The following is a 26333-nucleotide window of genomic DNA, read 5'->3' as shown; positions in this document are numbered from 1 at the left end:
ATACAGTGGTTTTATTGGTCCCATTGAAGTGAATGAGGAGACTGTTTTTATTTATGTCATTTGACGCAGTGCTTATGTCGGCCTAACTGCAGCCGCACACTTTGAGCCGCTGTGGGGATTCTGCCATTGATGTATTTTTCTGAAACTAATACTGCTGATCAATACCACTGATTTTCCATGTGTCTCTCTTTCTGCAGCTCTCACACTCCGTCTCTCTCCTTTCTCTACTCTCTGTCTGTCTATCGAAGGTGGGTAGCCACTCAGAGCCTTCATCCCAGTCCCTGAGCCTCCAGCAGCCCGCCCAGCCTCCGCCGCCTCCACCTCCTCCCCCACAACCCCAGTACGGTTTGCCTGTCCCGGAGTCACGGGACAAGCAGCTCTGTTTCTCTGACTTCGAAGACCTCAGCGCTTCGTTCCGCAGCCTTTACAAGTGCGTCTTCGAGCAGTCCTTCTCACAGCAAGGTGGGTGTCGACCCTCATTTTGTTTGTGTTTATCTGTTCATGTTTGCCTGTCCAACATCTATATTGACACATGTGTTCACAGAAAAAAAAACAACAACTTGTAAACCTCTATGTCAGGCTTCATGCACATAATTAACTGTCCTCCTATTGAAATTGCGGTGCAAAGAATTTAACATTGCTTTCATAGCAGTAAAAGCCTTCCTGTATTAATATCCACCACACACGACTCCTACTCTATTGTATTTTAATAAACAATCTGTTGTTCCGCATATCTGCATTTTACGGCTCGCTCAGTCAAATGAGCAAAGGCAATTAAGAAGAAGAATTCAACAGAAGGAGAAAAAACTCACAAACACATCTGCAGTCGAGCAGAGCAAAGGGTTCTGCAGCTTTGATAGGAGCTAATTAGATTGGTTCTAAAGTTTGTGAAGCATCTCGCTAATTGCTTCCTGAAGCTTTCAGGTCACCAAGCCTCCTCCCACTTGGACCCCCCACCATCCCACCACCCTTCCATCACCTTCCCTCTCCCTCTTTCTTCTCTCCGCACACATCCACGTATGTTCTGTAACCGAGGCAGATTGATGCGCTCTGTTGAGCTCCGCAACTGCTGCCTGGATTCACCCTTTGACAAGGTCCCCTTCAAATTGTGGTCAGGGGTGCACACACACAGAAAAAAACACAAGACAATGAGAATACTGATTGGAAAAAATAGATACAACACGTAGACCTAGAAAGAAAACGTAGAAGAACATGGATTTAGCGGATGTTTGAAAGGGGCCTTTAAGTGTGAGGCTCAGCGGGAGGACGTGTCAGCAGTCATTGTATTTGAGAATTTGAGTCACCCAGACAGTGAGGCTCATCATCACCTTTGAATGGTAAATGGTAAATGGACTGCACTTACTGTATATAGCGCCTTTCTAGTCTTATCGACCACTCAAAGCGCTTTACAATACATTCACCCATTCACACACGCATTCTTTCACTGACCGCAGAGGCGGCCATGCAAGGTGCCAACTCGCTCATCAGGAGCAATACAGCGCTTCCTATCAATCCAAAGCGCCCCGCAATGTTTCTGTGCTCACCCGGTTACTTCGATATGCGGACTGGAGGAGCCGGGGATCCAACCACTGACCTTCTGATTGGTGGACAACCCGTTCTACTTACTGAGCCACAGCCGCCCCTGAAAAAAACCACAGTGTGTCCAAGACCACACATCAAACTGTAACTGACTCAGGTGGTGTTGCTTCTATCATTTATCTACATCCCAATAAATTGCAGGTCAAACAATAGAGACAAAAAAAACACAAAACAAACCTTAAATTAATAAATGAAGGCTTGAAATCATCAGTTGGAGCAACATGGAAAATCAACTGAGATTGTTAAATAACTCATTTAATAACCACACTCACCACTCACAAGTGGCATGTCTCAATTCAATTGAGAATAACTATATTTGTCCTTATGACAGTTCTTAATAACACACACAACACCCTTACAATAAACTAGGAAGGGGAAAAAAAAGCAACCAAGACATTTAAAAGCTGTGCAGGGACTTCCAGTAAGTAGTAAATAAATAAACAGATAAAACAATGCAGATGATGCAATTTTAAAAGACAGCAATAAAGTACTGTGTAGTACAGACAGCAGAGTGGATAAAAGAGTTTGAATAAAAAACACTTTTACAAGCAGGTAAAGCGAAACGATTCCCTGATGGCAGCAGTGAAAATTCTGATCGAGTCAATATGGTCATTACTTTCTTTGGTTACTAAAAGAGCTGGAGTCCTCTTGTTTCACTCCAGTGATTTTTGAAGAGATCTTAACAGTATTACTCAGTGATCTGTCCCTCAGTGATAACCTATAAAACCATCAGATAAAAGAAAAGGTCAAAAGAGTCTCAACAGAAGATTATATAGTATAAACAACTGAAGAATAAATTTACTGACTGAAACAATTGAAGTTTCCAAAAGGTCTGTGCTGGTCACACTTCATGATCATCTCTGTGTTTACTGTACTAAAGAATAAATTTAACCGATCTATTACTTACATTTAAATCCACTTACATTAAATTGTCACTGTACCACTTTTTTTAAAAAAGCAGGAAGTGAACAATTACAGTCCAAATCTGGACCCGAGGAAGAGACAACAATGTGGCATCATCTGAAAACATACTGTGCAATGAAGAAACATCCATTGATAAGAATCCTCCACTCTCTACATACACAGGAGAAGTGGATGAGGGAGACACAATGTGTGTGTGTGTTTCAGACAACATTTTCCTAACTAGCAACCAAAGTGCAACTGGATTGAAATCATTACATTGTTTAGGGCTACTTATTTTCGGAAACAGTGCTACACAGGAAGATTCCCAAATTATGGTCATTTAACTAGAAAAAGGGAATAATGTTCAGCAAATGGTGCAATTTACAACCAGTGATTATCTTAGTATATAGTTGTTCTCAGTCAAATCAAACCTCTCGAAACAATAAGAATTAAAAACTTGAAGCAAGTCAACATCATCTGCTACTTTGTCTTTATAAAGATTTTAAGCTGCCTGATCGTCAAAACTTCAATACTGTCATTCTGTTTTATTGGCCCTGATAATTTCATCCTGTACTTCTCAAGAGATCACTTTATTGTCTGAGCTATGAGCATATGGAATATGCTGTTATGATTTTATGCACAGTGATTTATAAGCAGCAGAAGCTGAACCATTATAGCTGCTCTTTTTCAGTAGATTAAATGATTAAAACAGCAAAAAAATTAAGCTTCAGGAGAGCGATAGAGCCCATAGACAATCTGTGGCGGTGGTGACACGGACACATGAGTGGGTGTAAATATGTGTGGAAAAAGACAGCTGGGGAAACAGTCAGACGAAAAGGGCAAAGTGAGATGTGAGTAGTTCAGGGTTGAATGTACATATTTTTCCTAGATCCCAGTATTAACACCAAGCCTCCCCTTTGTCCGTCTTATTACGAATATTTGATCTTTGTCCATTTTTGTCTGTTTCTTTTTATTTGTTGTCTTATTTGTGATAAGTTGTGTCACCTTTTTCCCAGCAGGTTTGATGGGAATGCCCGGGGACTCCAGCCAGCAGGGCCGGACCGCCTGCTCTTACCAGCATTCTCCTGGTGCAGGAAACGGCGGCAGCCACCACCACCAACACAACCATGGCCCGGCGTCACACCACCCACACCACCCTCAGCAGCACCTCTCCCCTCACTCCGCCCACAGTCAGCACCAGGCGCATGGTCAGCATGGCCAGCACCAACAGCACCCTGTTCATTCCCAGCAGCACCCGTCTCTCTCCCACCAGAGTCACACTGGACAGACCTGCCCTACAACAGGTGAGGACGGAGCACTCGAGCGCAGAAATGCAGGTCGTGTATTTAACACACTTTAAAGGAGAAGTTCACAGTTTTCAAAGGATACACAGTTTTCAGGTACCCAAATTAACATTGAAACATGTTTTTCTTGCTGTAATCATTCCTGTTGTTCATACTGGCCATTAGAAGATCCCATCATAATGTACTTTCAATTTAAGTGATGGAGCCAAAATCCACAGTCCTCCTTCTGTGCAAAAATTAATTTAAAAGTTTATCTGAAGCTAATATGAAGCTACAGCTGTCCAAATTAGTCAAATCAACTCAGTATCTTCCAGTTACTAGTTGAGTTCCAGTTACTTTCTTTTTAGTGCCAAATTCCCTCTTTTTTTACTGTCCTTCCACCACAGCATAACAGGAAAACACTGTGCAGGGAAACACAAAGGGTGAATTTTATACTAAGAAGATTGCAACTTTGAAATATATCTATATACATAAATATAAAAATGGGGTTTGTCCCCCATCACTTATATTGTAAGTGCATGAGTGAGGGATATCTTAATGACCAGTACGAACAGGAGGAATGATTACAGCAAGAAAAACCTCTTTCAATGTTCATTTGAGTACCTGGCTATTGTTTTAAAGGACCAGTGTGTCGGATTTAGTGGCATGAAAGAGCCAGCGTTTGGTTTGTCTGTTCTGGGCTACTGTAGAAACATGGCGGTGCAACATGGCAGCCTCCATGGAAGGAGGCTTATTCTAATGTAACAAAAACACAACAATTCTTATTTTCAGGTTTATATTATACGCTAATTAAAACATATTAATGAATATTCCATTTCTGCCAATAGATCCCCCTAAATCTTACACACAGGTCATTTAAGACAGACTTAAAAAACTGTGAACCTATCCTTTAAGGCCTCAACGTGTAGGATATGAAAATTTCTGACTTGGCGACTTCTAGTGTTAAAGGGCTGAAAGCAACAAATAGACGACACTAGCTTTCACTGATATACTCAAATTTTTCTACAACTTCTACAACACCAGTGTTTGCCAATGTAGCGACATGGGAAACTCCTGGGTAATTCACAGCCTCGTCTCATTGCTTTTGTGAGTTTGGTATGGTTGACGTCTCTAAATACTACAATACCCATGAGCCTTTGCAGCTGTGGCTATTACCACGTTCACATCATATCGCACAGACCTTAAATACAAGCAGCTAAGTGGGCAGAAACGTTCATGTCAGCCTCATCAGTGTCCTAATGAGTCTTCCAGGTGGGGAAAGAACTTATTTAACATTTTAATATAAATGTTATCAATGCACTTTGATTACAAAATTTCATATTTGTTCATATCTGGTTAAACCAAACCACTGCAGATATACACCACACTAAAATAGTTAATTTGGGCTACATTTCCATTGACCTTGTGTGACTATAGGAACAGGAGAGGGGATAACCATCTTGAATTAATGCATGAATGCTTCAGAGGTGTAACAACGAGATGTTTTTCCTTTCTCTCCATTCTGACGCCATGGCGTGAACACAGCATTAGCAGAAGACTCCGCCACACACAGAGCCATGAAATCAGAGTAATAGCATATTCTGAATATTTCATAGTTGCTGAATTGATCCAGAATCCAAAAGTGAATTGATTCATTCTGTGGAGTGTATTACCAGGGTTTCCTCAAAGCGTAATCGCTTCAAACAGCTATTAGCAGCACAGGTACCTTAATTTTAAGCTTGGTGCCTGTGTGTTTTTTTGTAGCTTACATCTCTCCCTAACATTTTTATATGCACAGTACTTTTACCTGTGATTCTTTATCAGTAAAGCATTTTTTTGAAGCAGTTTTTCATGGAGTGTTTGTACTGATTAATCAACCAGTTCTATATCTTTCCAACTATCAGTCACATTTATGAGACAAATTTGAAAAGAATAAGAAATATGTATAAGACGTCTACTTTGGAAGCCTGAATGTCCAATATAACCATGTCTCGACTTCGCTGTATATCTTTTTACTGATTCTTGTGAAAGGAACCCGGTTGCAAGTGTGCGGTATAGTTTGTTTCATATTTCATATATATTGATGCAACACAGAACCAAACAATTATTCTACTTTCCTGATTCCCAAAGCCACATTGTTGTAAATGCAATTCACCCAACACATCAAAACAAGCCTGTCTCTGCACAGACTCATTGCATTTATATTATACTCTTTCCTCTATAAGGTCCCAGAGCGTTTGATATTATGAGGCCGGGTATGGCGGCGCTTCACCGAGGCTTTTCCTCCTCATATTCCCAGTCTTTGTTTTTTTCCCCCTCCTCTGTGTCTCTGCAACACTGCTCTCAGGCCAGAAAAAAAGGACTATTCAGACATTATTTATCTAGGTTAGTATTCTCCTCAACCAAGCTGAGGATGAATGAAAGCAATCCCTCTGTCTTTGATCCACGGCCTGAGAATGTATTGTTTAGTTTGTGGCAGTGAAGACGGTGAAAAGCATCTTCTCTTTTCTTTTCTTTTTTTTTTCTTTTTTTTTCTCAAAAGCAGAGCTGTGGCTGGAATTTTTCTGTGTGAAGTTGCACCACCTTGTGGTTGATTACAGAACTTAGACTGTGGACCAATTTTTTTTATATTTTTAATCTTCTTGTTATTTTTCAGTTCACCTGTTTCATATGATTATTTTACATCATCATGCTGCTCATGCTCTTATTCTGACTGTCATATTTTGATTCTAGTATTTATTTTAATGCTGAAACAATTAGTCAGTAACAGAAATATAATAATAATATTTAACATTTTGATAGTTATTAATCAAACATAAATAGCAAACATTTGCTGCTTCTATCTTCAGAAATTGGAGAATTTGCTGCTCTACTCTGTTTCATTGTAAATTGAATATCTTTAGTTGGAGTAATTTAACACATCCCCTGTGTGTGTGTGTGTGTGTGTGTGTGTGTGTGTGTGTGTGTGTGTGTGCGTGCGTGCACTCTCTCCCAGGCATGTCATCAGACTGGTACCCCAACCTGGACTGGCTGAAGGAGAGCTGTCGCATCGCAACCAGCTACAACTGGGCTGACGTAGACCTCTCCCCATTTCAAGGTAATACACGCTTTAATTAACACACACACACCACAGTCCCGGTGCCATCAGTGTGAGCAGCGTCTGATATGAATATTGATAAAGCCATCCACAGCAGCTGGTTTCCTCACAGCGAGAATTGATCAAATGCTTATGATGTCAATCAGTTACTTTGATTAAACCATTATGATTCCACTCTGTGTTTTCATATGCACTCGCCCTTGAGGCACAATATCATAATATCCACTGTCGTAATAGTACTGGCCTAATAAAAGTCATTATCCTGCATCTGAGAGGTTGCCACTCTCTGTTTCTTTCTCTCTCACACACACAAACACACACAAACACACATACACACTGTCTCCCTCCCTCCCAATTGTATGATGTGAATAATCCAATTAGGCCCCGGCTCAGTAACAGCCTCTTATCACGGTCAGCGCACAAAGCCGGCAACATCCACACACGATGGATGATGACGGCTGGTCTTATAACACACAGGCCCCGCTGCCCCTCTCCCTCCTCCCGCAGCGCTTGACCTCCCTCACACCGCCGTTATGCCATCCTCCACCGTTCCTGGCTCGCATCCAAAGAGCAGGGGACGGATCCTCTCATCTCAGCCACTGCCAAACACAAGCCATATGAATTTGATTCAGAGAAATATAGGATAGTAGAGTGTAGTTTGTTGAATAGGAGCTTGGCTGTGTCTTTGTTTGAACAAGTTGATAAGAATATGAGGTGTTTTAGGTTTAAGGACTCGTTCTACATTGTGTCAGATGTGAACAAGCGTGTTGTTGAGAATGATGCACTGTGGCTTGTAATGCTGGTGGAATAGCAAAGTAATAGTGGGATTCTTATGCTGGATGTGACTTCACAAATATATGTGATACTAGTAATATATTTTTAACTTGTTGAATTTTAAGACTTAAAGGGGGCCTCCACTTATTATACACATTAAAGTCTGTTTACAGGTCTTGAGAAGTCCGTTTGAGGAGAACTCGAGGAGAACTACTGCATATGTTAAAAAGTTGTGTAAAGTCTTTTGTGGCTCCAGAGAGAGCTGCGTGAAGTCTGATAAATCGCCTCAAGTGATGTCACTTGAGGCAACTTCAATTGGGACTGAAGTTTGAAAATGAAAAAAAATCTGGGCGTGTGGAGTTAGAAAGAAGCTTGTTTACCAGACATCTGTAGCTCACTCCTCATCTCTGCTTGAGGTTTGAGGCTACACTAGCCGCTTTTAGCATTACATAAAAGAAACTGTACAGTTGACTGAATGGAGTCAAGGCATTGTGGGCAATGTAGGCCCCAGGTTTTGACAAGGAAAAAGAATGCATAGGAAAAAAAAGCAATATATCTGTTTTTTCTACATCAATTTTGATTTGTTTTCTTTTTAAGTGGCCATCGTGAGTTTTATTACTACAGTGCTAAATTGGTACGGTTCTTTTTTTATGGTTTGCTTATTTGTGTTTGAAGTTTTTCTCTGAGGTGCTGAGTGTGTTTTCCCTGAGCCCTGCATTTATGAGGCCATGAAATTGTCTTGAAATAGTTCATTTCAGGAAAGGAAAGGCCACTGTTAGTCTTAAGTAACCGTCACCACTGTTAAAGCAAGATGGAACAACACTATACACATAAAAATATTAATGTGCATACTTTATTTTCTGCTACAACAGTGAACACCTTATGTCATTTTTATCCACACACATCTCCAATGCTCCAAATATTGACCTTGTAAATTCTGGAAGATACACACTGTTCAAATTATTTTATATTATAGCTAAGAACCTGAGATACCAAATATACTGTATGTCAGAGAAGACATACTGTATGTAAGATTAAGTTTTGAAACAGTAAATAAAGTTAGAAATGTAGATATTACAAGTTTTTATTTTACTAAAGGGGAAAATGGTGTGGCATATTGGGAACAGTTGTGTTCATGTGGTTAATCAGATGTAGATAAGAATAGAAAAATGCTCTACAGTGAGTAATCGTCACCGTCTGTCTTTGTCTCTTCTGTCCGTCGGAATCAGGCCTAAAGGAGAGCATGCGGCAGGCTGAGCTCAACAACTGGTCTCTGGATGCCGCCCAAATGGCTGACCTGTGTTCCTCCATTAACCAGTTCTTCACGGCCACAGGGGTCATCCCCCCTCAGGGCGCCGCCCACCCACAACCTCAGGTCCAACACTCAACACCACCAGAGGCACCGCAGCACCCGGCTCAGCCGCATGGGGCCATGCACCCAAAGGCCAGCCAGCATAGTCAGCATGGCCAACTCAACCAACATAACCAACACATTAGCACGGGTCAGTATACAAACACAGCACCCAGCACAGCAGGCTGGTAGGCAGCAGTGGAAGGGAGAAAATTGAAAGAAACTTATGTACAAGTTGAGATAAATTCACTTTGTATGATGTCTAATATCATTGCTTGATTCACTGAACTGAAACAAGGCTGTTATGTGAAGTTCCTGATATTTTGAAAAGGGATATCGATTAAATTAAAGATTTAAGATGTTTTTAGATTTCTACTTGAGAATAATTAAATTTTATGAGATTATGATAAAATTAATATAAAATCTGATTGTACAAAGTAACATCAGCCATCACTTAAACATTGTAAAAGTAAAAACACAAATATTTTAGTGGATGAAAAGTAAAAAGTGTCCCAAAATGGAAATACTCAAGTAAAAGTGCCAGATTTACAGTATATAAATGTCCTCCCACCTGTGACAGTAGACATTCAGAGTCTCAGGGACATTTCTGCACTCACATGCTGTGCCGGAGTCTGGAGCTCAGGCCTTGAAGCTGAATTAAAAATCTCTACTCACTTTGCCATTGTTGGCCCATTATAGATTTACAACGGAATTATGGATGTTGTCATCTTCATGGCAACCGAAGTAAAGACATGGAGACAAGGGGATATTTCACCAGTGGGAAATCCACTGAGTGACTGCAGATTCTGCTAAATTTCTCTAGTTTGACATAAGACGGCAGTAAAACTGTGTGTGCACATTATAGCACATTCGCGTTCTGCGAAGACACAAGCGCACCTGTGAAAATCGGGATACTAATTTGACAGTTAGTCATTGCCCTTTTGTCTGTTCTCCCACAGGGAACATGTACATGGACTCGAGACAGAACATTTCTTCTCTGATGGGCCCGCCGGGGTACCCCCACATGCCTCCCATGAGCAACACGACTCCCACCATGACAGGTGACTCCTCCATCGCTCTCTTAACAGGTCAGCAGGAGCAGGTAGAGATGCAGGGTGTATATGTGTATGCAGGTGTACATCCATGCAAGTGTGTGTGTTTCTCAGTATCAGTGCATTTAATAGTAATATGCATATATAATGACACCATGATGCGATATTGTAAATTCAGCATGAATATAAGTAGTTTCAGTAATACATTTTAATCTCTTCAAGGAGAAGAAATTATGAATATTTATATACAAGAGTGTCACAGGCACGTTCAGGGAATTAAAGAAGAAACTGGTACAATTAAGACAAATTGTTGTTTCAATTTTTCAAAGATTTTCACCTGATAATAAACCGCCATGGTTTTATGTGCCACTGCCTCAAGAAGTAGTTGTTTCCTGCTGCAAGAGGACGCTGTTCACCACATATCTTAATATGTTAAATGGTCCTTTTGTAGTGAAGACAGCTGAGAATATGTTTCTGAAGATAACGATAAAAAAATACTTACAGTATACATGATACAGAACAATATAACAACACCACAAACTAAAGTGTAAGATATTACCATATAGTTGAATCAATACCTATCTGACAGTCTCAAAAATGTTATGAGCTTCATAAAGATGCACAAGCTTTTATTGCATTGGATTGCATTAATTTAAAAGATGCTGATGTCATTTTAAAAGTAAAATTCACAACTCTAGTCTGTCATTAAAATCACCAAGATACTATGTGTCACCAGTATAAACCAGTGAATGTGGGTGAGAATTTAAGACATAGTGAATTGTTTAATGTTGTTAGCAGGATTTTCAGATTTTTTCACTAAGTGCTGATGTCTTGACATGATCAAGAGCTGAAGAATGTTTTATTCAAAACTTCTTTTCCCTTATTCTTCATCGAAGAAAAGAAATACTGTGTTAAAAAAAAATCAGTTTGTGGCAACGATACAGAAGAAGCATCGATATGTCGCTGTGACAGCACTAGTATGTGTAACAGTATCTTTCTCCCTCCATGTCCAGCTCATCACAGCCAGCTGAGCCAGCAGCAGCAACAACACACGCTGCCTCCGGGACACTTCCAGGTGAGACGCATGCTCGCTGCAGACGACATCCAGGACGACTTTGACTGGGACTCCATCGTCTAAACGGAGTCGTCAGACGAACGGAGGGATGAAGAGAGAGACTGGAAATGAGAAAGAGACATAGAGACATATGAGGTATGGGACTGGCCAACCTGCTCCTTTCACCAGTGTGAGAAAAAACGGAAGACAATCCAAGAGAAAACAAACGTTAAGTAATTTGTCTGATCTCGCTGGCCTTTTTTTCTGCTACAAGTGGATGACGAGTCTAAAGACAATCATTTAAAAAATGAGACTTACACAGGATTGGACCGAGCCAAGATGTAAACACACATCATCCAAAACTAAAGGACGTCTGAAGCTCTCTGAATTGTCTCATGTTGTGTGCCCCCCTCCCTCAGTGCCAACAGGGTTACGAGTCGCCAAAGTGTTGTCGAAACATCTGTGAATTGTTTTCTTTTTGTTTTCTTAAATCTTTTGTGTTTCCAGCTACAACTTGTGTCCCATGTCTGCAAATTATCAGCAAATGTGATCGAGTGGAGGTAACGAATAGAAAGTTTGTTCATCTCCAAACTTTCCAAACTGCAGAAAATGAATTTTGCTTGTCATTCACATGCATTCAGCAGGTCCAAATATTTCAGATGTTTTCTTCTTTTCTCTTCATTATTTTCATACCGGGCATCTGTGTTGTTTTTTTTGAAGAAGAAAGTAATGATGTTGTACCTGTAACTTGAATCAGTGAAGGGTGAGTGGAGCACCACCTGCTGGTTAAAACAGGCACCATATTGCTTCCTCTGCCAAAAAAAAAAAAAAAAAATTCTATGCACCACTGTCTGTTCTGTCTTTATCTTTGTTACTTCACGTTGGACACCAGTTGTAAACGTTTTTACTTTATCATTTCAAATGCCATTGTTGTGTGTGTGTGTGTGTCTGTGTGTGTGTGTGTGTGTGTGTGTGTAACTGTCCATGGTGCCATGTTCTCAGGGTGTTTCGCTCACATGCCATGTCAAACCAACACAAAGCCATTTACATGTCTGTATGTGAGGTTGCCGTGTGTTGTACGGTGCAATCAGTGTTCACTTCTTGTCGGCGAACAGCGAGCGTCCTGGTGACTGTGGTCAAAAGTAAAGTCTTCATTTGTCAGCTTATAAGCTAACTGATATAAAATACTGTGGAATAAGCTTTTTCAGCAGCTCATGCAACAGCCACTAATTAAAATTAAAACAATATGCTGGCTAGACTTTGGACATCGTGAACAATAATCCGTTGTTTTCTGAGACATAATTTAGTTTTTTCCAATTTTTATAATTTGAGGAAAGTGCATATCAATTATGAGCAGACAGGGAAGGTCGGCCGTGATTTTCGAGATGCCTCATTAAGAAGAAGACAAGCATTTTTTTGCACAACACCTAGCTTGATAGCATCTAGTGAATGAGAGAAATAAAAGATAACGGTGAACTTTTTAATTCTTTATTAAGATGATCAGCAAGGGAGCAAAATTAAACAAAATGCTCAACTTTTTTTTTTACTGTGATGTTTACTTTTGTCTGTGTGTACAAGTGTGTATAGTCTTCTCTGATTTTCTTTAGCATACCGCTCCGTGTAGCTCAAAAGATACTCATAAGAAACAAATACTTTGTTTGTATTAAAGTGGGTACACAGTGAAACATGGGACCTTAAAGTGCTCTTTGGTTTGGAGGATCTCAGTGATTGTTAGGATGGTCAAAACAAGGTCTCATTGTAGAAAAAAGAATACTCTTTATTATTGCCATTAAATGCTGTATTACAGTGACCAGCATTATATATATCTTGTATGTTTGTGTGTTGTTGTCCATGTAAATAACAGTATGTTACTCCTCTGTTTGCCCTTGAAAAACACAGACTGATAAAAAGAAAAAAAAAAGCAAATGGAGAGAAAGTATTTTGTTATTTGTCATTCAGGAGACACCGTATGTACATACCTTCGGTATATTGTAAATAAGTGATAAAAAAAAAAATCGGCATTGGCGTTCTGTGTGTCATAGATAATCTGTGTATGGCGGTTCAACAGTTAAAATCTGTTTCAGTGTTTATTAAAATGTCATTGATCATTTTTACTGCGCTAACATGCATCTGCTGTCGTTATTTCATCAGCTGTTGGCACGTTTCACTTCAACAGTCAATGAAAAAAAATATTTAAATGATGCTGGACAAGTTGCTTAAGTGCTATTCATGACTCTAAATCTACAACTCAGTGGGAGTCACATTTGTAAATGTTTACTTTGTCGTTGTTATTGAGATAACTTTTTCCTCCCTTCCTCTGTGCTGTTTTGACCTTTGCAGCGTGCTGTCCAACAGGTGTCAGTCTAGTGCCAAGCAACAGTTTGTTTGCACTCCATCGCATGTAAACTCAACAGACCACCCATGCTTGTCTGTGTGAAAGTCACACGATGTTCTAACTGTATTTATGGCTCCTTTTCATTTGGAAAACCTGTTCAAAAAGCAGCTACCGCTTGCTAACACACAGCAGCCACAGATGTAAGCTGCCAATTTTCATTACTCAAACAAAATTGATGTTTTTAAAGGATCAATACGGATGTGTTATGGATGCTTGTTTCATTCACTGTTTGCTTTTACGGTTAAAATCGGTTTAAAAAAATATGAGGCTGCAGAACAGCTTTATTTCATTCACTTTCTTGGCTCTTAACTATGTGATTAAGGATTATTTGAGACAGCTCAAAGCTCTGTTTACATCTCTCTCCATTCATTCAGAGAGCACTGGAACAGCCTGTTGCTTTAGCTTTCTAATTATTTAAACTGGCCTGTAGTTTGAAACGCCTGTCTTGTCTTGATAAATAAGTCGGTCTATTTATCTTTATTTCCAAGTGTGTGTTTGCGTGTGTGCGTGCTGCTGATATTGCAAGGTTTGCAAACAGGGTGTCTGGCTGCGCACCAAGAGGGCTGAAACCACCTTACTGCCCCTATCCAGACACCCTCCTCCCAACCCAACCTGCCCCTTGCGCCTCAACCCGCCCAGCCCACCACCAGTACCAGCACCCCTCCTCCACTCTCAGCACAGTCACTTACACACACTCTCTTCTTTCTCTCTCCTGCTGTGTGTGCCAGTCCCTCTCTCTCCCTTCACTTCCTTAAAGTGGCCAGAGCTCATCTCTTTTTGCTCTTGTCCTGTCTACATCCCTCCACCACTCTTCTTTCTTCCCGCTCCAACTGAGAGAGTGATCAGCTCCGGCTTGGCCCCGTCTGCCTTCAACCTCTACAAGTCCAAAAAAGAAAAAAGGATCTCAGACTGCTATTTTTCCCAAACTTCCCCAGAAGACTTCATTTTCATTCTTGACCTTTTTTGGTCCTTCATCCTTCCTCTCCGAAGAGGCCGGTTGGTGTGTGTGTGTCTGGCGTGCGCGAAGGCTCCGGTGTCGTGCTCTTTGCCCCGAGGGAGTCCCTAAAGGTAGTGACTGGAGGAGAAAAGTTTTCATCACGATGAATGTTCAGCTGCTGCTCCTGTTGGCCCTGGCTGGCCCTTTCTGTGCCTTCACACATGCAAGTAAGTAAACTCTCCGCTATCACCGTCCTGCTGTTAGCACACTGTGTCCCCCTCTCTCCATCTGCCTCCATGTGCCCACACCACACCACTCTTTGTCTGCTTTAATCCCTGTTGATTTTCATACAATAACACAATGGGGGCTGTTTTCAAATGGGAATAAGTTCAATTTTAATGTGTGTAGCTGTTAACTAATGAATTATTTCTCATCTTATTCAAGTCATTTACACTTTTGATATTTTTAATGTTTATACTGTTAAATCATCACTGAAAACCGCTGGCTCATATGTTCCACCTTGGCTGAGACTCACTCTCCAAACTTTCTGGTGTTAATTTAACAAAGACAGAGCCAAGTGGACAGACTGTGTTGATTTTAACAGATGCCCTTCCTCTATCTTTCTCACATTTTCACACACTACCTCTGAACTTTGAGCAGCAAAGGAAAAAAAAAAAAAAAAAAAGTTTGATTTGGAGGCACAAGGGAGAAAAGTGATGTAATGGCAGGAGCTCTGCTGCCTCGTGTCTGTAAATTCTTGGCACAGGCAATGAGAAGAAAGGAATATCCTCTGGAAGGCTCCCAAAACAGGGCTCATACACAGAGAGGGAGGGATGGCTGTAAACTGTAACATACACCATACACATTTATCTGAAAGCTTATCTACTGCCTCCTCTTACTTCACTCCTGACTCACTCTTTTCTCTTTTCCTCTGTTTTTTTTTTTTGCTTTACATCTGTTCTCTCTCTTGCCTCTCTTAATCCCTATATGTATGTTTCCTCTCTCTGTCTCTTTCTTTCTTTCTTTCTTTCTTTCTTTCTTTCTTTCTTTCTTTCTTTCCTTCCTTCCTTCCTTTGCCTTGACCAGCAGTGTTTGCCCGGGGGGAAGCAGCAGGCATGGAGGGAGGGGGTGTGGCTGAGGGCCTGAGGGAACTGCAGGGCAGGGCAGGGCTGGTTTGCGTGCGTGTATTAATAGAGGGAGGCTCTATATTTAAGAGGGTCATATGGATGAGAGAGAGAAGCAAGAGACAGGAAGAAGGGAGAACACCCCGTACGTGATGACCTATAAGAGGCGCCCCACCCTCTCTTACCCGCATGTTGTTAGACCGTACGGCACCCCGCCCCTTGGCACTTACCCATCTTTGGTGGGGTATCAAGCATTACCACTTAAACTTCTCCCCCCCACCCCTCCCACTTCTCCCTCGGTCTCTTAACAGTCCTCCGCCTCTCTCCTAACTCTTTGCCCCCTTCCCTTTTTCCAGCTTGATGAGTCTGGACCCCGGGGGACAGGGTTGGTGTAAAGACAGGGGGAGCTGAGAGAGGCTGGGTCTATTTTTAAACAACAACCTTTACCGGTCGGAGGCGACGTGCCTGTACCATTTCCATGGAGGTTTACTCTGAAAAAGAAGGTCCTTATAAAACTTCCAGAGCGATTCTCCTCTGCCACCTCCCAAAGAAAAGAGGAAACAAAGAAAATAGCTCATTCCTCATCCATGCTTCAGAAACAGGGTCTTTTAACTCCCTAGCGCCCGCTAACTTAACTAGCAAACCCCATGTATCCTGTAAAACCCTACACCCCCGCTCCCCCCTCGCCTCCCCCCACCCCTCCAGTCTCCTTCTTAATGAGTTTTGTCTGCCTCCCTGGTCCAATAACATCCCCGTCACATCTGGCCGTCGAAGGGAGAGGTCAATGCCCTTTGTCCGTGCCTGCGTCTAGAAATGACTCAAATGTTGCGCTCACACTCCAAATATGAGACACATGCTGGGTAAAGAGGGACCATGAGGAACGGGCGCTTCTCACGTCAACTCTGTCTCGTTTTGAGAAAACAAAAACGCTCAGTCATACTTCCAAAAATTTCTGCTAGGAGAAAGAAACATCTGTTTATGGAAAAGAGGTTGCCATTTCAGCCCAGACCAAGCCCAATCCCCGACAGTGTGCTGCAGGCACTTTTTATCACATGAGAGTGGGACTCCAGAAACATGACTAAATAAGTAGCAGAGCATGGCCCAAACCCAACTGTAGAGGGACTTTTTGTGTGTGTGTGTGTGTGTGTCTCCTCTATGAGTACCAGCACAAATGTCTCATATCTCTAGCACCTACGTGTGCTGCAGGGTGAGACATGGTGCAAGAGAAAGTAAGAAAAAAAAAAAAACAGAGCCGCTGACTAAGGAACACTTACACAACTGGGTGGGTGTTTTATGATGTGGGAGTTGGATTTGAAGGTTAGCAAGATTAGAAATACATTAAGGGGCTGGCTTGATAAATTTCTAGAGGTCAGGAGTGTTGCTTTTATCTGGGGTGTTTTGTTTTGACAGAAAAGGAAGGAAAAGGAGAGAGGAAAAGTGATGCTACAGCGTGATCTATTTATTTTGTCATTTCTACATCTTCCCTTGCATTCCATGTCATCCCTGTTCTGATTCATTACATTTTAGGAATTTAATCAGACCTGTTAAACTTAGAGATTAAAGGCCCACTTGGTCTGGTACCAGTTCGTGCCTCGGATGATAGAGTCCAGATGGGACTTGCTGCATGTCCTCATATCTAAGTTAGCCCAGGAGGGGAACAAATCTGTTCCTGTTTGAGTGTGGACGCTCATTGTGTTGCCTCTGTGATAAGACTGGCTGAGAATATTCCACTACAGCTTGTCTCCTGCTTCAAAATCCCCAGTGTGCAGTGCATGGCACGCCCCAGTATCTCCACAGCTGACTCCTACTGGTTTAGCGGGGGAGGTTATACCGTACGGCATCTCGTCATAGTGCAGCGAGATGGGCAGGGCGCCTATCTCTCACATTTCCCTCCTCCAGCGCCGCAAAAACATTCCTGGGCTCCAAAGGTGGACACACACAGTCCCTCCCATCGTCTGTATGGACGCTTTCCCTCCCACACAGGACTGTGAATTAGTAGCTATCTCACACACACACACACACATTCACACAAATAGGGGGCCTCAGTGACAGCTGATTGTGATCGTAATGGATGGAAGCTGCTACTCCCTCCTTTTCGGTCTCACACTGTATATCGTTGTCCCCCCCCCCCCCCCCTCACTCTTTCACTCTCTCTGGAGGTTTTATTTCTGCTGGGCAGGAGTGAAGCCCCATGTGGGTGCCTCTTTCTCCCAGCTTTTTACTTTATTCCTTTACACTTCGCTCACTTTTCACTCAGCTCTTTGTCTGCCTGCGTTTTTATACTCCACCTCACCCTTCCTTCCCTGAGTATCTCCATCACTCCAGCTTTTTTTTGAAGGGAATGATTCACAGTCCCAATTATATGTTGAAGACAGCATCATCACCGCTTTTGTTCTACTTGTATTTACCTGCTTTGTTCTTTTCTCTTAATAACTTAATGATTGAGAAAATATATTTATAATTTGGGTGAACAGACACTTTAAAGCCCTGTCAAAGGCTGAGACAGCCATAGTTTTACATATACACACACACACACACACACGCCCATAAACACATGCTGTGGTGCTTGCTAACTCTTGCTGAGTGGCAGGATGATTTCAGGCTGTTTCACATGGAAATGGATGCCAAGGAGTACGTGTGGTCAAAATGATGTCATGGTGGGTAAAATGACCTGCGTGCACCGCTGAAAATTTGGAATAATAAGAACAACGCCACAGTTACGTAAACCTTTCTCAGTCTAGGATTGAGAGAGTCAAAAGGAAACTGGAATCACTTCCAACTTTGCGGTGTTGCAGTTTTTTTGTGTGTGTGTGTGTTGAGATTTCACATAACGCCACTAAACTTTGGCGGTTTCGAGGTGTCTGGTCATCATTAGACGCACGAGAAGCGTGACTCTGTGGTACGAAAATCATATCTGCATCTACATGGAGCTCGAGCGGTACTCTTCTTGCATGTGACCCTGTGCTCCGTCCCCCCCGAGGATTAACAGAGGGTCACTTGCGTACATACTAACCACTACACACAGGCTCACATATTGCTGTGAGCAAAGACAGCAAATCAAAGACAGACCATGTTCACAATGAATTCAAGCAGCAGAAGGGACACTGGGCTGCTCCCTGGCTTCTCATTTAACATACCGTTCCCTCGCAACTCCCCTCCACCCTTTTTTACTTTCCCTCCTGCTTCCCTTTCTCTCTCTCTCTCTCTCTCTCTTTCTCTCTCTCTCTCTCTCTCTCTGGGGATTCAGCCTTCTCAAAGGTTTGCAGCAGCAACAAACCTATCCTTAGGGAGTGGCAGGGTCACGGAAAGGAAGATGGGAGCGAAAAGTAGTAGATTAAAAGGAAAAGAGAGAGGGGATGTGAACCGCAACAGTCTCACCCTCTCTTACTCACTAATGCAGCTGTATTAACCCACGATAGTCAGCACAGTGGGGAGGAAATACTACTCAGAGCTAATTGTGGGAACTGTGCACATAATGAAACAATTGTTGGTGGAGGTTGAAGGGGTGATTACACATAGCGCAAGGCCATACTCTGTGAAGCGCAGACCATTTTATCATCACTTACAGACGTTCCAAACAAACAGTCTCCATTTGAAAACCCCCTTCAATACTCGACCGCGGTGGGAACAAATGTTTTGTTATATTTACCCCGCCTGTTGCTAATGAACACGCTAGCCAGCACAGGACTAGGAATAACTGCACCAGTTGTTAGACAAGTCCAGCCATTCAGAGTTATTTTTACCCTTGTAAAGTATTTTCTATTATTTCAAGTATTTAGAACAATTGGTGAAAACCGGAGATGGAGAGAACATGATGTCAGACGCTAAGTTTAGAAGACTTGCATAGATGCTTGTCCCCTGGTCTCTACAGTAAGAAAGTTTTTAAAGGAGAAGCAGAGTTTTTTTTTTTTTCTTTTCCAAGGAGAAGAAGCAATTTCAGGCCAACATCTTGTCAGTGGAAAGTTAACTGTAGACCGTAATTTTGGTGCCACACTGAAAACTACCTCCTTAATTTTGAAGTAGCGCTGTCCAGGCTGAGCTTTCAGTTGTGGCTGGGAGGATGTTGAACGTGGGGAGATGGAACTAGGGTTATTGGAGGGAAATGATTAGGTTGAACCCAGGCCCCTTCATAGTCCAGGCCTTGATGAAAGACAGGAGGATAAATACATGTCTTCATACAGTCGCTGAATGCAAAATGGGAGCTTCCATTTAACTGCAAGCACAGACATCTTCTAAACTCTGACAAAGCCTGTCTTTTAGATGTTAGATGGCAATTTAAAAAAAAAAAAGTTCTAATTTTCTTGAAGTCACCCTCCACTCAAAAATGTTTTGCTTCTCGAATGTTTGAGCTTCACTGTGCAGGATGATTTTATGTGCACTAGAAGGCTTTTTTTCACATTCATCGGCTGAAAGTGGAAAGTTTCTCTGTGCTCATTGACAATACAGTTTTACGAGCATGATTTGTGACATCACAAATAGTTTTTGGAGCCAATCCTGGTGCAATATTCAGCTTACACAAGTGTGATGTGGAAACTTGAAACTTCCAGTGCACATACACTGAGAATAGACTTTACAGTGAAAAAGGAGACATCTTATGTCCAGTAGTTAAACTTTTGAGATTAAATATATTTGCATATTTCTAGATTCAGAATTTTTAATGAGGGAGAAGGAGTAGGTGTCATTTTAAGGATTTTAACAACATAATTGAACTTTTTTTGTGTGGAAATATTATATCAGACGCCAATTATTATTCAAAGTAGAGTATACATACATCTTAAAACAAGTCTGCATGGGATCTTTAAGATTGATATTGGATAGTAATTATACAAAAAAAACAAAGACAGAACAACAACTTCAGAATTAGGACATCTTCCTGAGATTGTCTTTTTGATGGTCCTCTCACAATCAGTTGTCCCTGATACCCCACCCTTAAATAACTGCACATGTAAAATGACTGAGAGCTAATAAAACATCCTGTGCTCTCCTCACACATCAACTGCTGCAGCGGTGGCTCTCTGCACAGGAAATGAGGCAGAGGATGTGGCATGCCAGTACGCACAGAATACCAGCCCTAAAGACAGGATGGAGGGGTGGGGGAATGGAGGGAAGATGTATGTTTTATGACGTCATGGGGTGTGGTGGTCATGCTGTCACGGTTGCCGTGTGCTGGTGACAGGAAAAGTGTCACGAGGTAGTGTGAGAAGGAGGAAAGGTCATGTCATGATATGTCAGGGAGGAATGTGAACATTTACCTTGTTCATTTTTACCTTTTTTGGCACTGATCTGGATCTGGGTCAATATGACGGAGTATAGTGGAGCTTGGCGATGTTCAATATTCTAATTTATTGTACCTTTATATAACAGTGTTGTTACTTCGTTCACATATCTAGATATCATGTTTCACAGTTGTCTTGTCTAAATGAATGATGAAAGTTTACCAAAAAATTTTTACCAAAATCTATCACAGTGTGAAATATGAAGTGTAAAATGAATACATTTTAAAGAAAACCACTGAAAAATATTTAATTCAAATGTGATTTTGAATACTTCAGTAGAGATTTTTACATCTATATCAAGATAATTCTGTGCTACTAACTGCAATATTATTTCATCCATACAGACACAAAGAGGCTTTAATTTGATTTGTTTTCATCACTGGAAAATGACATACATTACGTGTTTTAGGTTTATTACAACCATTAAAGGGTTCAACATTTAGAAAAATACTGGCAGGAATATTTCAGACTTCAGAGACAAAGAGTGCATTTTGCCAAACCAATTTAAAATGGTTTCCCAGCAGCACCATGTAACATGAAACAAATGACAAAAATAATATATAAATAAGTATTATTATTACAACAACACCTGCATTTGAACCCATCTGTGATCTCTCTACTAATTGCTCCCTGACTCTCTCCAGGCCCTACAGGAACCCCTACAGATGCTCCGGTCATTACCACAATACAAGCTTCAGCAACTGATCTTCCCATGACCATTCACACCATAGCAGATGAGGCTACAGATCCTACAAAAAAGGATCTTACTTTCGTCACTAATCCTCCTACAACAGCTCCAGCAGCGGCCCCTGAGGCTGCAACAGTTGCCGTCACTGTGGCGGACACTCCCTCTGTTACCGAGGACCACGTCAGTGAGACAGATACCCCCGTTCCTGCTTCTACTGCAGCATCACAACCCCTTATCACTCGTCCTCCTGTTGTGGAAACCGAAGCCCCCTCTGATCCAGCAACGGTTGAGGACCAAACTGAGGCGACGACAGCCGCCGCGGGAGGCACGGGTGACGAGGTGGTCATGGAAGAAGGCACAGAGGGTGAGGAATGTGTGGGGTGGGGGTTTGGGTAGTGATGGTGGTCAGTTTGAATTCAGGTGTTCCTATTGACTGATGTGATGTGATAGACAAGCTCAAACTCTGCGAAGGGTTTTAAAAGTCACACACAGGCTTAATCTCCCCAAAAACATGACTCTTTCTCACTTTCCTACAGGTTATTAATCTTTTTCTAGATAGATACTGTAGATAAGTGGATGGCATTTGATTAATTCTAAGGGTAAAAATGACTCATGACGCCTTCACTGGTCTACATATTAAAATATCTCTTGTCTTTCTGTCCCTCAGATGGCCTGAGCTCTGGCCAGGTAGTCGGCATTGTGATTGGCGCTCTGTTGGCAGTAGTCATCGTCATTGCCGTGGTGATTGCTGTTGTGAGGAGGATGGGCAAATACTCGTGAGTACTTCCCCTCTCCCGGTGAATGCAGACAGTTAAAATAATGTTGTGCAGTGAGTCATCACTACTGGTTTCCTCTAAATATGGAGTGAAAATGCATGAGCTTTTAGTCACAGCGGACACATCCTGTGATGAAATAACACAGCCAGTGATGTCATGGATCTTGGTGAGAGAGTTCTGTGTGATAAGATGACCTCGCATGCCCAAACTGCATAGCATTTAGACCATAACTGGTGCTGAAAATATTTAAACGCCGACCTTCCCTCGAGAGAGCAATAGAGGTCCCATCTTGATGACAGTATTCCCACAAACCACACCCTCCCCTCCGAGGATACTGTCATGTGCTGCATGTCACGCTAATGATGAATGTCTTTTTTTGTCACAGGTCTGCCAAGAACAAAAAACCTGCGAAAAAAGACAGCGCTATGGTTTCTGTAAATTTTCCCTATTTGAATCTTTCATCTAACCACTTTAACGCCTCCTCCCCCTTTATTTCACAGACGTGTAAGACGTCTTTTACCCAAAAACTACTGACAAAGTTTGACAGTTGCTGCTCCTTTTGCTGACACACAGTCCTGTGGCCCAATGGGTAAAATTAGGCATTGATGGTGACAAGTGGCTCTATTTGGCCTTATAATGAGCCTGTTTATTTACTCAAGCGTCTGTCTATGTGGCCAAGTGTCATCAAGAAGACTGGCTCTATATGAACAGCTTGATTTGTCCCCTTGTCTGTCTCACCAGCCGTAGAACAGGGAGCTTGTGTTTGTCAGAAGTGGGGCAGCAACGCAAAACTGCAGCTTGGTTTTCATCTCAGGAACTAATTATGAGTCTTCCTGTGATTGTTGGTCTATTTTTAAAAGGTTTATTTCACAGAATATCGTCTAAAAATCATCCCTGACTTAAGATACACTTTAAAAGGGGTAAGTGTAGTCTGCAAACTAATGTTGTCAGCTCTCACTTAAAAAAATGTCCCTTTCTTTTTTGTTTTTGATAAATACACCTCCTATGTAAAACTTATGTTGCTTCTTTTTTTGTATATGTACCTACATGTTAAATCTTTTACTTAAATGTACCCCCATTTTGTTTCCATGTGCCCTCATAATGGAAAAAATTAACTGTACATCCATGAAACGACACTAAACAAAACAAGTCCACCAATGAATTAACTTCAAAATGAGTTCAACCTCAGATACAGCTGTAGATACGGGTAATCCTCCTTTTTCAAGCACTGACAGTCTGACTCTCTCTTTTTATCCCACAGCCCCTGAGGAAAAAGTCGGCCAAGCAGCAGGAGCGCTCGAAGTTCTGGAAATTCTGAACTACTGAACTGTGATGTCATTTCCGATCATTAAAACAAGCACGATACCAGAACTAAACGAATCTAACCAGGACTCTGGACTGTTGCCCAAAAAGAGGGGGAGGGAGACTTGTGTGTGTGTTTATGTATGTACTGTATGTGAGACAAGAGGGGTACATGAGCAAACATCATCACCTCCCCCCGCTACCTCCCTGACCCCCTGGAGCCATCGATATAAAAGGCTCTGTCTTCCCCTACTCCAAACCCTCGGAGAGAACAAAACAAGGTGACAGCAAGATGTCACAAAGAATTTCAGGGCTTTTCAAATGCATTTGTTTAAAAAAAAAAAGAGAGAGAGAGAGAGAGAAATAGAGAGTTATCTGGCATCTGGGGGAAAAAAGTCTCTCTCCTATAAAGTGATACTCTTACAGTGACTGGCTTAGATTTACATGCAGGTTGAAGAAAAAGACATAAAATGAAAATCCAGACTAAACAAAAGGAAATTAAATAGACAAGGAAGGTGTGAGCAGGAAAGGAGGCAGGAAAGACTGTTACAAATTCCACAGGATGTATATACAATGCAAGGGGACTACATAGTATACAGCTAATGACTTTCTCATATGTTGCAGTTGCATAGGCTAGCATTTGATATTATGGAATACACAGTACATACAGGCAGCCTTAGGCTATTGTTGTGGCTAACAGACCTTTAAAAATACCCTGAGCACCAGTTAAAACATTTTCTCACATAGCCAGAATCCCTGATATGTTGGCCAACTGTATGAAGCACCGTGTGCAGAAGTTGTTCTGACATACATGTAGCACACCCAGGAGCTCTGAGGGCTACCGTGGGGCTAACAGAAAAAGAAAAAGGCACCCCTCATTTGCAAGAGTAACGTGACATTCTGCCCACTTTAACACTGACATATAAAAACCTAATACATATCTGTGAAATTTAGCAGAAGGGTTTGTGCCACTGTCTCTGGTATTCTCTAGGTAGTTAGGAGGATTTTAACTTTTGAAGTGCATTATTAATGTGAATTGACTGTACTTTTTAACTGCCACCCATTCCAAAACAGACCAGCTTTGATGACTTCTGGCTTCCTTGCCAAAGCGTGTTCCTTGTAAAGGCTTACACACAGCCAGCGGTTGTTCAACATAGTAATAGCATTGTCTTGACAATGTATTCATAGTACTTCTGTTAATAGTTAGATTACCAGAACAGCCATCCAGTCTATAAATTGAGCTAAACCCAGATTGCGTAAACAGGACGACATTTTATAGTTGCACTTAGTTTTAGTGCACAGTGTTGGCAGTAATGCCCTTTTTTTGTTATTTTTGCAATTGTAAGTGTGCATAAATGGGTGTACAAATAATTAAGTCTCAGCTTAGCTCCGCTTGCTTTACAAACTCGTTTAATATGTGCACTGAATGAGTGATGTAATGTTTAATGAATAGGCTTTAGACACTGCAAACATTTGCAACGACGTTTGTTTGTTTCCTCCCTTCTGCTTTGCCACATATTATCAGTTCTAGGTCTTTAATTTGTGCCATCTGATTTGTTTGAACCCTTTTATTTAATTGCAGTGTTTTTGTTCATACTGTTTCAATAAAAAACTGAAAACACTCCACAAAGTAGTTCACTCAATTGTTCACTGAAAGCTCTCTTTTGTCTTCTGTGCATGAATAGCTTTTTCAAATATTTGTTTATTGTCCTCACCATTTCCTATCAATTAGATTAGTAACCATGGCAACGCCAAAAAGTCAATACATTCTTGAGTAGCACTGTATTCAATCTTGAGCCAGGCCAAAATACTTGTAACAGTTAAAATCGTCTGACACTTCTCTATTTCCAAGTGCAACTCACACACATCATTAACAGCTTCCACAGGGGCAGCATCCAGCTGCCCGCTCTGATTGGTTCACGTAATGCTTCAAATTTTTGAAAAAAAACAAAAAAAACAACAACCCTTTTTCGGAGTGGAAACAAACAGCACCAAATATGGAGGACCATATGGCCTCGAACCGTTGAGTCGGTTGAGCCCTCTGACAGTTAGGTGTGTTTTTTATGTCATGTTGTGGAGTTTTTCATATGGTGCTGTTAAGCTGAGGCAAGGCTCCAACAGTAGGCTGCGAGTCGCACAGAGATGCTCTGTGTCTGGCTCCCTCTCCTCCATGTGGTTTTAGGCAGCGGCCCAACGCCCACCACCTCAGCCTCTGCCCCACCGGCGAGCTTCATAACTCCCTTTAGCTCACTCTCTCGCTTCAGACTGCTGGGAACAATGGAGTCTTTTGAGAGGGGCACATGGAGAAGCTATGGGCCGTGGCTGTGAAACTGCTCGCCAGCAGCTCCCTCTCGTTCCTTCAGCAAAAGGGGGAATTCTGTACATCGCTACAGGGTGGAGTCACTTCCTGGGTGGGCCCAGCATTGATCATGTGCATTTACACACGCACTCATACACAGAAACACTCAAACACAGACCCAGATCACTAACTGTGTACCGACTGTGCAGATGAGCACATGTTAAAGCTATCATAACAGTCATGCTCCAGCAAAATGTCCCAGCAGAAGAAGCTATTAAGCTACGCCATAAAAGTGAGTGATTCACGGAGTCAGATTCATGACACATGGTTACGCCACTGCAAACACAGGTCTATGTCTCATATTTAATTATCAGGCTCAAAACAGGATGCTTATGTGGTGTGCAGGCATAAATATGAGCTGAG

At 41.8% G+C, this 26333-nt stretch overlaps 2 protein-coding genes across 10 annotated transcripts in view; both read left to right on the top strand.

The window, feature by feature from the left end:
- Positions 1 to 13023, top strand: part of LOC121896429 (forkhead box protein J3-like) — an 85072-nt gene extending 72049 nt beyond the window's left edge. For 4 of the 9 annotated variants that reach the window (XM_042410328.1, XM_042410325.1, XM_042410327.1 and 1 more), the window contains exons 8-13: positions 198 to 462; positions 3519 to 3806; positions 6781 to 6882; positions 8886 to 9158; positions 9967 to 10095; positions 11073 to 13023. In XM_042410328.1, the coding sequence (XP_042266262.1) occupies positions 198 to 462; positions 3519 to 3806; positions 6781 to 6882; positions 8886 to 9158; positions 9967 to 10095; positions 11073 to 11197 (1182 nt within the window). In that variant the 3' untranslated portion in view covers positions 11198 to 13023. The remainder of the gene's footprint in view (positions 1 to 197; positions 463 to 3518; positions 3807 to 6780; positions 6883 to 8885; positions 9159 to 9966; positions 10096 to 11072) is intronic. The other 5 variants (XM_042410329.1, XM_042410330.1, XM_042410334.1 and 2 more) reach the window with 5 other exon arrangements.
- Positions 13024 to 14173: 1150 nt separating this feature from the next.
- si:ch211-156j16.1 (uncharacterized protein LOC564557 homolog) lies at positions 14174 to 25227 on the top strand. The gene is made up of 4 exons (XM_042407757.1): positions 14174 to 14672; positions 21490 to 21897; positions 22201 to 22309; positions 23571 to 25227. The coding sequence occupies exons 1-4, from the start codon at positions 14609 to 14611 to the stop codon at positions 23575 to 23577; spliced, it is 588 nt and encodes a 195-aa protein (XP_042263691.1). The 5' UTR covers positions 14174 to 14608; the 3' UTR covers positions 23578 to 25227.
- The last annotated feature ends 1106 nt before the right edge of the window (positions 25228 to 26333 follow it).

Source organism: Thunnus maccoyii, chromosome 4 (genome assembly GCF_910596095.1).
Source record: "Thunnus maccoyii chromosome 4, fThuMac1.1, whole genome shotgun sequence".
NCBI classification, from domain to species: Eukaryota; Metazoa; Chordata; class Actinopteri; order Scombriformes; family Scombridae; genus Thunnus; species Thunnus maccoyii.
Note: the sequence above shows the minus strand (reverse complement) of the source record. Positions and strands in the feature narration are given on the sequence as shown.

Excerpts from the sequence above, each read along its gene's own strand:
- si:ch211-156j16.1 (XM_042407757.1), top strand. The coding sequence starts at position 14,609 with ATGAATGTTCAGCTGCTGCTCCTGTTGGCCCTGGCTGGCCCTTTCTGT. Across the intron at positions 14,673-21,489 it reads CTGTGCCTTCACACATGCAA|GCCCTACAGGAACCCCTACA; the intron begins GTAAGTAAACTC and ends GACTCTCTCCAG. Across the intron at positions 21,898-22,200 it reads CATGGAAGAAGGCACAGAGG|ATGGCCTGAGCTCTGGCCAG; the intron begins GTGAGGAATGTG and ends TCTGTCCCTCAG.